Genomic DNA, 11991 nt, shown 5'->3' with positions numbered 1-11991 from the left:
ACTCTTTCTTCTTACGTTCTTTACTGTCCTTATCAATTAATATAATTAAATATTATATAATTTTATAATTTCAATATTATTATTATCCTTATTCATTTCACAACTCAAGTTTTATTACTATAATATTTTCTCTCATAAAAATTCAAATTTAACCTTTTTGTTACAGTGTTTTTCTCTCACATACACAACTCAAGTTAACTTGAGTTGTGAAACAAACATAGAAATTCATTTCTTGACAGAATCCATTAATGATATCAATCTCTAACAAGATCTTTGTTCAAGTCTATATATAGGACCAATATTCGGGAACGTATAAATTAATTGAGCAGAAAATGCTACAAGTCGATCAGGTGACCTTATACCGGTGCCCACGATCTAGCAAACTGTCATAGTTAGGCAGAGATTAACAAAAAAAAAAGGAAGGTTGTGGTTGGTGTGGGGGGTTGGGTTTGGGCGCCTTATGCAGCAAAAGTGAGAAGAAATTTATTAAGGCAGTACTATCAAAATTCAACCCTTCTGGGCAATTAAAATGGGTATATTTATGATGACAGGTAAAATTTAGGTGCAGTGTAGCCATGTCTAATGGAATATGTTATCACTCATCCTTACTTGTGTGTGCTACATGAGCTACCTATGCATTAATTTTCTGCCCCTCTCTTCAAAGCTCAGTAATAAGAAAATGCATGGTCCTTCCAAATTAAACCATATATTGCAAGTGCAAAGTACAAAAAGAGTCGAGATTGACAAGTACCTGAGCATAGGCTTCAAGCTTAATACGAGTCTGACTAAATTCGTTCTTCATCCAAATTAGGGCTTGGGAGAAACTGAAATGATATTTCCATGAAAGAATGAGTAAGAGATCTTTATCTCAAAATACATTAACGTTGCCAACAAAGCTAAGAAAAATAAGGCCCGTAAACCTACTATAAGCAATGAAGTACACATGATTCATTAAAGGATTGATGAATATATCAACAGACCATGAAAAGGGAAAGAAACAAAACACAGAATATTGTTAAGTACGGGAACGTATCTATATCAGATGGCTCATTAAAGAATCAATGAATATCGACAGATCACTAAGGACACAGAAACAAAACAGTGTCTTGTTAAGTACGTTAGGCAAGCCTTGGAAATGCATGGCATCAAACATAAACATAAACATCATACTAGACTTCCTCTAGCTGTCATTGAGCTTCTTGATCAATCTTTCATAAAGCTTATAATGTAGAAACCATCTCTCTTAGATACAACAACAATAATAATAATGTGGTGGAATGCTTAGAGAAAGGAACCATGCTTCCATTAAGGGTAGGTCCCATATTGGATCAGATTCTTTTTTTTTTTTTCTTTTCGTTACTGATATTAGACCAGAATGTTCTAATATAATAACACAAGAGCTCGAAACTTACAAGGTTAATGCTAGTATTTGTAGCATGTTATGACCAACATAAGTCCAATTCACAAAAAAAATATATATATATTAATTAATTAATTAATTAATTATTAAAAAAATTATAAATTATAAAAAAAAAACCCCCCACTTTTGTTTGTTCTTTTGATCACAAGCTTGAATGAGATTAGCACAAGAAAGCCTCACATGTTCAGCACCCATGCTGCAACCAAAAATAGAAAAATTAAGATCAGATTTGAAATACAAATTGTCTAAGAAATTAAGGAGCCTATAAAATATATATCACACCATTTATCATAATACACGGATCATATTAAGAAGAACAACTGTACACATGCAATTAGATACAAAAAGAACAACTGTATACATGCAATCTAGATATGTGCTAATAACCAAAACTGCCTATTGGTTATTTTAAAAAGGAACATTTAAACTGGTTTATTTATTGCAAGGGGAAATGGTTTATCATCTTTTTTCCAGGAGTAGATTTACTCAATTTACTTTTATGTTTGATGAATTCACTAGGTTGGAGAATGTTCCTCCAATTTGGTCTCGTGTTAAAAGAACATATTTGATAACAGATCTTATTTAGAAAACCGTATTTGATAACAGATCTTACTTTCTCCAAAATAATAATAATAAATAAATAAAATAAAAAGCTTTAAGCTATAAGTTGCACGAAAGCTATAATATATTCAAGGGGATTAAATAGTACATCAACTAAACTAATTCATTGCCTATTTATCCAACTCTGAAAAAATGTCGTCTCCGTAACTTTTTCCAACTGTTTTCTACTCTCCTCCATCTGTGGCCCCACCATTTCCACTTTCTCTCTGAATTTCTCGCTCCACTCTCTATCCTATTTCATGTCTTAAGTTCTAGCATAATCTTGATTACACCATATTTCTCACGTGCTGCATACCGGTACTCATAAAAGGCGACACAAGGCATTTAAAATAGCATTGATACACTCCTAGTGAGCAATCTCCAACAACAACTACACGCCGAACATTCCCTTGCTGGTATCCACGTCATGTCGAGTCCAACACGAGAACCAAAAATTGAAGGTCAATATAATGTAGACCAACTAGAGACCCCAGCACGGCATAAACTATATTTTGATTCCAAGAACCAAAACAATTCAAACTTCCTTTTTTTCTTAAATCCGAGAAAGAAAAATGGAAAAAGTTAATACCACAGAATTGGATTGAGAGAGTACTAGAAAAGTCAAATGATAAAGTCATCAAAGCACTTTAGCGAATAGATTTGTGTCCAACATTTTTATATTATCACAAATAATAACATCCATGATCTCGTGTTTATGTATCATCAATTGATGTCAAAGGAACTAGAACATTCAACATAAAAATAAAAATTTTAAACAATACAAGTTTATTTTGTGAAGAGAGTTCTTACAGCGTCATGATGGTATTATTGTTCCTATTAATGTTTTATTGTTATAAATAATCATCCTATTAATGTTATTATTTTTATTATTAATATTATTATATGAGTTTATCATAATTATTATAATCTTTATCATTTTGGATGAAAGGTAACATATTCTATATTATGGTTGCTTACCAAGGATTTATAAGTTTGTTTTTGTTCCGGTGGAAGAGTAAAAATAAAGATCCACGGAAAATGGTCAAATTTGTTCTAATTATCAGAACTTATTTGTATCTTTCAGGCATCCAAATGATAACGTACAAAATAAAAAAGGCAAATTACCAGGAGCTTAAATCCTTTACTTTTCCAGCCAACACAGCCAACTTGGAGAAGTCGAGAGCCGGTAAATCACTACATAAAGAAACACAAGTCAGACAGGACGTATAGATCATGAAACTTGCTGACACAACAAAAACTCTACATAATTATACAAGTAGACACAGGTATACCTGTGGCTTGAAAGTTCTGCTAAGAGTGTTTCCATCTCAGCAAAGTACGTATCAACTAACTGCACAACAAAATCAGGTCCGTTGACACTCTTTAAAGTCTGGACCTGTGAGAACTGATCATTTACGACCCCCTGAAGAAATGGAATAAACCTAGATTACCAACGAAACAAGCATTTTCATCTAAACACTTATGAAACTATCAGCTCCATCCCATGCAAAAATAAAATAAAAAATGCATAGAAAATGTAAACCTTTGGATGAAAGCATTTATATATCCCTTGATTAAAATCCATATCGAATAAGTATTAAAGATTTCCCAGGCACATCGATGTAAAAAAACAAACCCAATAAAGAGCCCAAGAACAAACAGAAATCCCATACATCAAGACTCCTAGAAGTATTCAACAACCAGAACAAAACAGCAAGCACTCTAGAACCATATGACAGTCGGCAACAAGATATCACCTCATCAAACAATGACTGCAGATATCCTTCAAGCAGTTCTTTAAGAATGGACAAGGCCATTGAGATATGAAAGCAGCAAACTCTAATTGATTGAAACTGGAAATTAGGGGAGTTATGTGGGGGCAAGAGAGAGAGAGAAGGGGGGAGAGAGATTTACTTTAAGCCAATGTGGCAAACTTACTTATGCATGAAAAATGGCAGCTTTATTGACAGGTTTGGAGCCAATGAGTTGTAGATAAAAACATTTTCTTTTCAAACTGTCATGAGCTTAGCATGGTACCTTATAGAATTAACATCTGGAATATGTGAATTAACGTTTATGCCACTGTCGAGGAAATGCGAAATGTTTAATTTTCTTTTTCTTCAGATTATCCATCTCTTTTGCAACATTAAAGTGCATATTTTCATCAGTGTAGTAATTGATCAAGACAGCATGTAAAGAAGCAAATCAACTCGAGGAATGACAAAAGAAGAGATATAATAAACTCTAAAACATTGCATTTCCCAACTTGCAACAAGTCCTGATAGCAAAGGAAATAAATAAAACAAAGAAAAATTAACTTTTTACGATTTTTCAAGAACCAAGACCAGGACCTGCTGAGATTACGTTTTCTATGTACCTACTCAATTTGGATAACAATATACCATAAAGAAAATCTAATCAATCACTTTCCTTAATAGTGACAACATGCTCTATGAAGTGGGTCCCTTTTCTGAAAGAAGAGAAGTTCGTGGGTCCCAACAATCTTCATGTACATAGAGTGGAATAACAGGAATGATGCCACATGGCAGAATGTAGAAGTCATATAACCTGTCAAGAGAATCCATGATAATCTTACTTGGCAATGAAACAGGTGGTGTCAAGTTGGAAGACTAGTTTTCCAGTGTGAGTTTCAAAATTTAAATTTAAAAAGTTGTGTTTGTGGCCGATAAGGGTATAGAGTAAGCTTGGCTTTATCAAGACGGCGGTTTTGCTACTGTTTATAACTGCTTGCTGTTCAGGGTGTGGTTAGAAAGATGATAGGCCATGCAAGGGTTAGCCTCGAACAAAACCTAAAATAAGACTGAGTCAAGATGACAATTATGCATAACAGATTACAAACGTTAAAGACTTTCCAGTTAAAAACGATAAATCCATTATCTATCTAGTGACCTAATAACCTAGCTAAGTCATTGCTTCTTTATTCTTTCTTCAGAGATAGAAGAAAGATTGATGTTCCAAATTATTGACATACCATTTGAGAGCCTCTGTAAACTAAAAGTAACCGTGAACTTACTTCTTCTTGACAGATTTAAGGGAATAGTAAACTTATTAGTAATTTTACATTCTACTTTTACTTCTTACTCCAGGACAGAGTGAAGATTGCAAACCAGCAGTGTATGATGACAAACGGGACACTAAATTCAGTCACTTCATGCTCTAGATAATCTACACACAAACATATCAAATGAATAGTAATAGTGTTGGTTATCAAGAAACCAAAAGAAAAATAATAATAATAATAAAACAAGTGCTTTGCATGCATACATTAAATTCGTCTTTTGTTCTTTTTTTTTTTAAGGAATTGTTCTAATTAATATTGCTGACACAAAACTAACAATTAGTCGTGATTATCTCGCATTAATTCCGCACCAACTCTTTTTTTCCCCAGAATTCTTCTAATTGTGTTATTAGTGTTTTTTTTTTTTTTTTGCAACTTCTACTTTAGCATTTATTCTTAAAAAAATAAGGGGAAATTTTGTGTGATCTCTTTACAAAGTAAAAATCAACCAACGTCTATAAATAAGTTATTAAAACAATGCATCTGAGTGAGCTTCGTCCACAGAATCTATTTTCAAGTTCGTTTGCATATTCTTTTCTTTGTAACTTGACATAACTCGACTAAGATCACTGTCACCACAACCTTTAGCAATGCAGGGATCGAAGATGGTATTAACAGAAGTTTTCCATGTAAATTAAGTTTTTGAAGAACTCTGGAACTTCATCTCATTGTTTAGATTAAGGGCCCACGATCTTAAAAAGGTATCCTAGGTAAATACAAAACTAATAAAAGCTTATTAAGATTAACCCTGTGCAAAGAGAAGGAAAACCAACAAAGAATATTTTCCATTTCTCATAATGAACTTCCCAAGAAAAGAAAAGTCGTCGTTCTTGGAAGTTTAAGATATTTGAGTTTGATAGCAGACATAGATATAACATTAAACACAGGAAAAGAAAACTCTGATGATTGAAAATGACCAGATCATATACTTCTGCAAATTAAAAATATTCACACATTGAAAAAAGGTGCACCACTGACAATGTGATTTTCCAGTTTAAATATCACGCACAAGAAGAAACTTACCACTACATGCATTTTTACTTTAAGAAAATTGGTAATATTTTCCAAATAACCACCAATTCAACAAATTCTTAGAACTGCACCTCCGGCTATAAGCAGCCAACTAGCATTTAAATTATTCAACCAAGAGAATTAATACCATTATCAACCTGCGAAAGCTATTTCACTAATAACAACTAAAAGTCTTTAACCTTTTTGAACAAACAACAACATTCCTTAACAATGGACTTACATTGTTGACAAAAGTACAACTTTGAAATGACATAACACGCTATGAAGTTTGAACTTGAATAACCAAGATGTGGACTTTGTAAGCAGCACCAACCTGAAAAACCTATATTCAAATGAACTTATTGCAGGCACAAAGTCTAGGTTTAAACAGAGAGTTCAAGACAGTTCATTAAGTACTTGTATGGAAAACAAACAAGCTTGTCTTAATTGGCGTTTCGTACACGGGCTTTTAAGTTAATAATGATGAGTCACATAAACCTTTTCTTTCCTTTTTATTTTTTTCTCCTTAACCGAGTATCCCAGAAAGCACTTCAAAGCTAAGCACTAGAGAAAGTGACTGAGGGGACAAATATATCACCACATAATAAGTTAAACCATTAATGGATGAAAGTTGTTTATCACCATCCATAGAATTAAGTAATTTTATTTTTCACGTAGAAAATAACACACATACCATATGATGAGCAAAGACTACGAAGTACAACTACTCTGGAAAGGAGGCACTTATATTACGTACTTCCACTAAAATAAAAACATACCATCTTCTTCCAGAAAAAGAAAATAAAGAAAGAAAGAATGAATGAAAAAGAACAAAAGTAGCCATGTCACAAGCTCCAGCAGTGGCACAATTAGTTTTCTTATTTATTTTATTATATTTGATTATTTTTGCTGACAGGGAAGAAATCCACAATTTCCTCCTAAAGGTTAACCAAACAATTTAACTTGTCTTCAGTGTTTTGTACCCTTACTAGTAACATTGAGAAAACTTACATGAATCATGAAGTTCAAAACCTTCCACATAAACATAACTTTTTCAGAAAAAAAAATACCGTTAAGAAAGAATTTATCCAAGAGCTCCTAATTGGTAGCAGTGTTTAAAATTAAATAGATAACAGTCAACACCTCGAAAGAGATATCAACTCCACATGTAACATATATGATATATGCATATAGATAGAAATGATGTATAATATGGAAACAAGATAATTATTCAGAAACAAACAGAACAAAAGCATACTAGGCTTTCATATCAGAATATTACTACTCAGGAGTTCATGCAAGACCTGTTAATGATAGATTCCAGATTCTTTCCACTGCGCACTCTCTAGGTCAATCACTTTCCTCTCCATCTGCACTTTCAAATGATCCGTAAAAGGAATAATAGTTAGAAAATGTTCAGAAAATCTGTGTAGATATTTTGCAGAGCTTCCATCCTGATAACTTCAAGTAATATCTAAAATTCTACATAACTCTGTCTTCTCCTGTCTTAACTCTTTTCCACTTAAGTTAGCCAAGAAATAGCAATATTGCCAACTGCTATTCTCAAGAGGAGAGGATTTAAATACGTTTTCCTCTTGTTTTTAGACTAGGTCAGAACTCCAAGCGAGCCCATATAAAATGAAGATAATACAAAACTCATGGAAGAGCAACAATGCAACATTCTTGAACCAAGAAGTGAATGCATGGGGCCATAAGGCAAGAGGCATCACACTTCCTATGATACTCTATCTAGCCAAATTTCATGACTACTTAAAAAAACCAATTGTCATGTGGCTAAGATTGCATCAAATTGACCCATCAATTATTCTACATATCTTGCATGATATCCATGAATATAAAAAAGAAGTAAAAATACTAACTGTACTCTATTATGAGACGAACATTATTTTTGTGAAGTCCACACTCAACTGATGAATATAAGAGATTATAAAGGTGGAAACCTTCGACTATAAATAGGAGAAGAAAGGAGAAAACATTTTTTCAAAAAGAAGAAGGTGAAGTTCAGAAATTCACATATCAAGATCATAAGAGTTCATAAAGTACCTGCAAAAGAGTCAAATTTTCATTTAAGCTGTGAAAATTCATTCTTAGCACCATTTAGAGCCCGCATGCAACTGAGAGATCAGAATCCAAACAAAAAAGGACTTTAGAAATGAAATCAGTAAATAAAACGAGCATATGAAAGGGACTTTTTGGAACTGAAGAAAAGTAGGTACAAAATGAAATACAAGAAGAAAAGAGGGAGATCATAAGCCAACAGAACAGTTGACAGAGAGGATAGCAAGAAAAGAAATAGCTTTCTTCTTTTCTCCTTTTCTTTTCTCCAACTGAAAAGGAAAAATAAATTATGTAAATCTGGATTTGCAGCAAGGAAAAAGAAAAAAAGGAAAGAGAGAGAGAGAGAGCATGAGCACAGATAGCCTATCAAATAAACTCCTGTTGTATAGCCTATCAAATAAACTCCTGTTGTATAGCTTATCAAATAAACTCCTGTTGTTTTAAGTGGACATTAAAGGGAAACGTAACAGAGAAAACATAGCCATACATCTTTAAAAAAATTTGCAAATAGAAAAGGAAAAAAATGCAATAAAATGAGAAACATTCCAGGATGGATATTTATTTGTTAACTAACAAGACTGTTTAGACAATGATGTCACCGAAATATCAAACACAAACAGGATAGCAACTATATTACCTTCAGTAAAAAGAAAGACATGAAAAAGGAATTTGATCAAGAGGTACTAAAATGATGGTAGAAACAAATATTAAAATATCTGATCAGGCTTCTCATATTTACCATACTACAAAATTCAGACCCAGAACTTTAAAGGATGAACGTAAAATAACAATAATAACATAGATAGAAGCAAATGCCAAATAGAAAGAAACAATAGGAAAATTACTAATTCTACCGTAAATAAAGAAAATATAAAAATGACAACAACTACGACAATGATGCAGGAATAGTAATACTATGACGAGAAAAATAGTAGCGATTATGACTCTTATTAATATCTACCAATCTAGTAAATTTATCTGCACGTCAATAAACCTCACATTGTTGCGGCTCACCTGAAAAAGGAAAAACAGATACATGCATGTGGACTTATAATAGTAATAGTATAAGCACGTGCACTCATATATTGCACCACCTATTTAATGAAATCATCAAAGCAACATAATGAGAGAAACATGCTATCAAAGAGACGCAACAAGATAAAGAAAATTAAGGGATTATAGATTTCTTGCCAAAGAAGAAATAATAATAATAGATTGCTAAACCACATTCCCAAGAACATAAATAAATAATACCAAACTCCATTCTATAAGCAAAAATAGACACAAACATGCAGGTGTAAGAAAATAATAACTAAAAATAATTCTTACCGCTCCTCGTATTCCTCACTAGCACGAATAAGTTCCGAACACACCAACTTGACATTTTGAGCACTAATACTATACCATGCAAGAGAGTAAGATGCATTCGTATTACAAAAACAATAAGGAAAAATATCAAAAGAAAAGAAAGAAAAAAAAGAACAACCATTAACTTAACATATATTTCTGTTCCCCTTATTGGAGACAAATTAACTTAGCATATTTGTGGATGCATTTTAATTTCTATCACAATTAGGAATGTTAACTTTAAAAGAAAAGAAAGGACAATTTTCTCAGTAAACAAGGGCAATCCATAGTCAGTTTAAGATTTAAACATTATCTACAAACAATAATCCAAGTACAGTTAAAGCCTCGATAAACAAAATGCAACTATTTTTTTCTATAAGAAGACCCAATAATAAACATGGAGACGAATATTTCCATGGAATAGACACACACACACACACATATAGTTCTTTTTAAGTAACGATCACCGACTAATGAGCAAAGCAAAGAATGAGATATGAGACCCAACACAAACTCTCAACGGCCCAAAAAAAAGAACAAAAAACTCAAATACTCTCAAGTATATGACATAGAAAGAAATTCAAGACTTCTAGTAAATGTCTTCAACTAAAAACTCAATGGGGTTAACCTTCCTCAGCAACGAAAGAACATCGGCATTACCAACTAGTTTTCTCATAAAGATTGGTAGCTGAAGCATGGATATCGTAGAAATCAACATTCTCTTTGTTGCTGCATTCACATAAACATCAAAAAGAAAAAAAAATGCCATGACCTGAGAAATAAAGCCAACACGAGTAAAAATACAGTGCAGGTAAGAGAGATAAAAGAGAGAGCGAGCATTTACATTTGAGAGGTCAAAGTAGAGAATAAACTTTGAGCAGAAACGCAGTAGCTAGTGACGGTTCTCAAGACATAGTCAGGTCTAATAGCTTCTTTCAGGGCTTGTACTTGATAGAATTGCTCATTAATAATTCCCTGAGAAAAATATGTAATTACAGAAAAAGGCACATCACCATAAACCCTAACAGTAGATTCTCAAAATTAACCACATTCGGAAATGGAAAATCTTTCGCTATCAAATTGACATAACTATGAAAATTTTCAATTACTCGATCAAGAACGTATCAGTATTGGAAGAAAAAAAATCAAAAACAGAGAAATAAATACAACACGGTACTTTAATAGATTGAAACAGCATTGAAAGCGATTGTTTCACAATGCAAACAATTTGAAACGAGAACTGCCAAACACCGATCAGAATGCAAATCGATTAATGGAAACAACAAATACAGATCACCAAAACGCAAAGAATTGGAACACAAGAGAGATTCTTGTTCGATCGTTTTTTCTTTTTCTTTTTTTTTTTTTGTTTGTTTCGGAGGATTTTGAAACCATAGTTGATGGAGCAAAGGAGGGATAAAGGTGATGGATACGAAGGAGAAAATGCCGTACCTCGTCGTACATAGACTGAACGAATCCGCGGAGCAAAGCTTTCGAAAGAGCCAAAGCCAAAGCCACTTTTCTTTCTTTCACTTTCTTGGGCACCAGACAGACAGCCACTGTCTACTCACTCTCTCTCTCTCTCTCTCTCTCTCTCTCTCTCTAGATATATATATAAATATATATGTATATATATATCTGCTAATTTTGAGGCAAATGAGGAGAGTTGAAGGAGTTAAAATGCCTAGTTTCTCGTTAAGTTCATGAGTTTTTAATTTGAATTAATGTGATTTAATGTGAAAGTTTTTAATTATAGTAAAAAAAATTAAATATGATTTTATGTAAAAAAATTTAACTATAATAAAATTAGAATTAAAAATTTTAATCAAAGAACGAAGAATTCATCAAAGTCCCTGACTTTTTTCTTTTTTATAATTAGTACATGGAGACCTCTTTCAATATGGTATATCAAGTTTTTTATTTGTCAAATTTATATTAAATTACGTAAAAATTAAAAAATACGCAGATTTAATAGTTAAAAAAATCTGGCATACCATTATCCTAAACGTATTAGAGAATCTCCCTTAGCACTTGTAGGAAAAATAAAATTTGTCTTAAACCTTAAAACTCTTAATTCTTCTTCACATCTTTACGCCACCTCTGCTGTAGGTTTTAAAGGGTCGAAATCCAGCACCGTCTTTAGGCGGTGCTCTGGATTCCTGACTCCGTAAGAGAGTGCCCAGATGTAACGGATTCGACTTTTTCGGTGAAATTTAGACGTCGTCTTATTTTGAGAGGGAGATATGGGTTTTGAGGAGGCTTGTTCCGGCGAGTTTTTGGAGGCCAACGCTTTATGCAACTGTACCCCGCGTGAGTATGAGGCCACCATAGATGGGTCTTCTCAATATCATGCTCCTTTGGAGGGAGATTGTATGCGGCTCGGAGGTCGAAGAGGGTGGAGTGGTTTCGGTTACCCTTGTGGCTTGGAGGTAGATGGGAGATTCGGTGCTGTATG

The 11991-nt window shown here is 33.1% G+C and overlaps 1 protein-coding gene across 4 annotated transcripts in view; it reads right to left on the bottom strand.

Annotated features, from left to right (window-relative positions):
• Positions 1-11099, bottom strand: part of LOC21392355 (histidine-containing phosphotransfer protein 1) — an 11944-nt gene extending 845 nt beyond the window's left edge. Inside the window, exons 1-11 of one of the 4 annotated variants that reach the window (XM_024163499.1) lie at positions 10989-11099; positions 10381-10511; positions 10197-10265; positions 9519-9587; positions 8175-8245; positions 7415-7480; positions 6352-6453; positions 3313-3443; positions 3146-3214; positions 1545-1616; positions 752-824 (exon numbers count right to left, since the gene is read on the bottom strand). In XM_024163499.1, coding sequence (XP_024019267.1) covers positions 752-824; positions 1545-1616; positions 3146-3214; positions 3313-3443; positions 6352-6384 — 378 coding nt within the window. In that variant the 5' untranslated portion in view covers positions 6385-6453; positions 7415-7480; positions 8175-8245; ... (2 more) ...; positions 10381-10511; positions 10989-11099. Of the gene's footprint in view, positions 1-751; positions 825-1544; positions 1617-3145; positions 3215-3312; positions 3444-6351; positions 6454-7414; positions 7481-8174; positions 8457-9518; positions 9588-10196; positions 10266-10380; positions 10512-10988 lie in introns of those variants that run through there. The other 3 variants (XM_024163500.1, XM_024163502.1, XM_024163501.1) reach the window with 3 other exon arrangements.
• Between the last annotated feature and the right edge of the window lie 892 nt (positions 11100-11991).

The sequence above is a fragment of the Morus notabilis genome, unplaced genomic scaffold (assembly GCF_000414095.1).
Source record: "Morus notabilis unplaced genomic scaffold, ASM41409v2 Scaffold507, whole genome shotgun sequence".
NCBI classification, from domain to species: Eukaryota; Viridiplantae; Streptophyta; class Magnoliopsida; order Rosales; family Moraceae; genus Morus; species Morus notabilis.
Note: the sequence above shows the minus strand (reverse complement) of the source record. Positions and strands in the feature narration are given on the sequence as shown.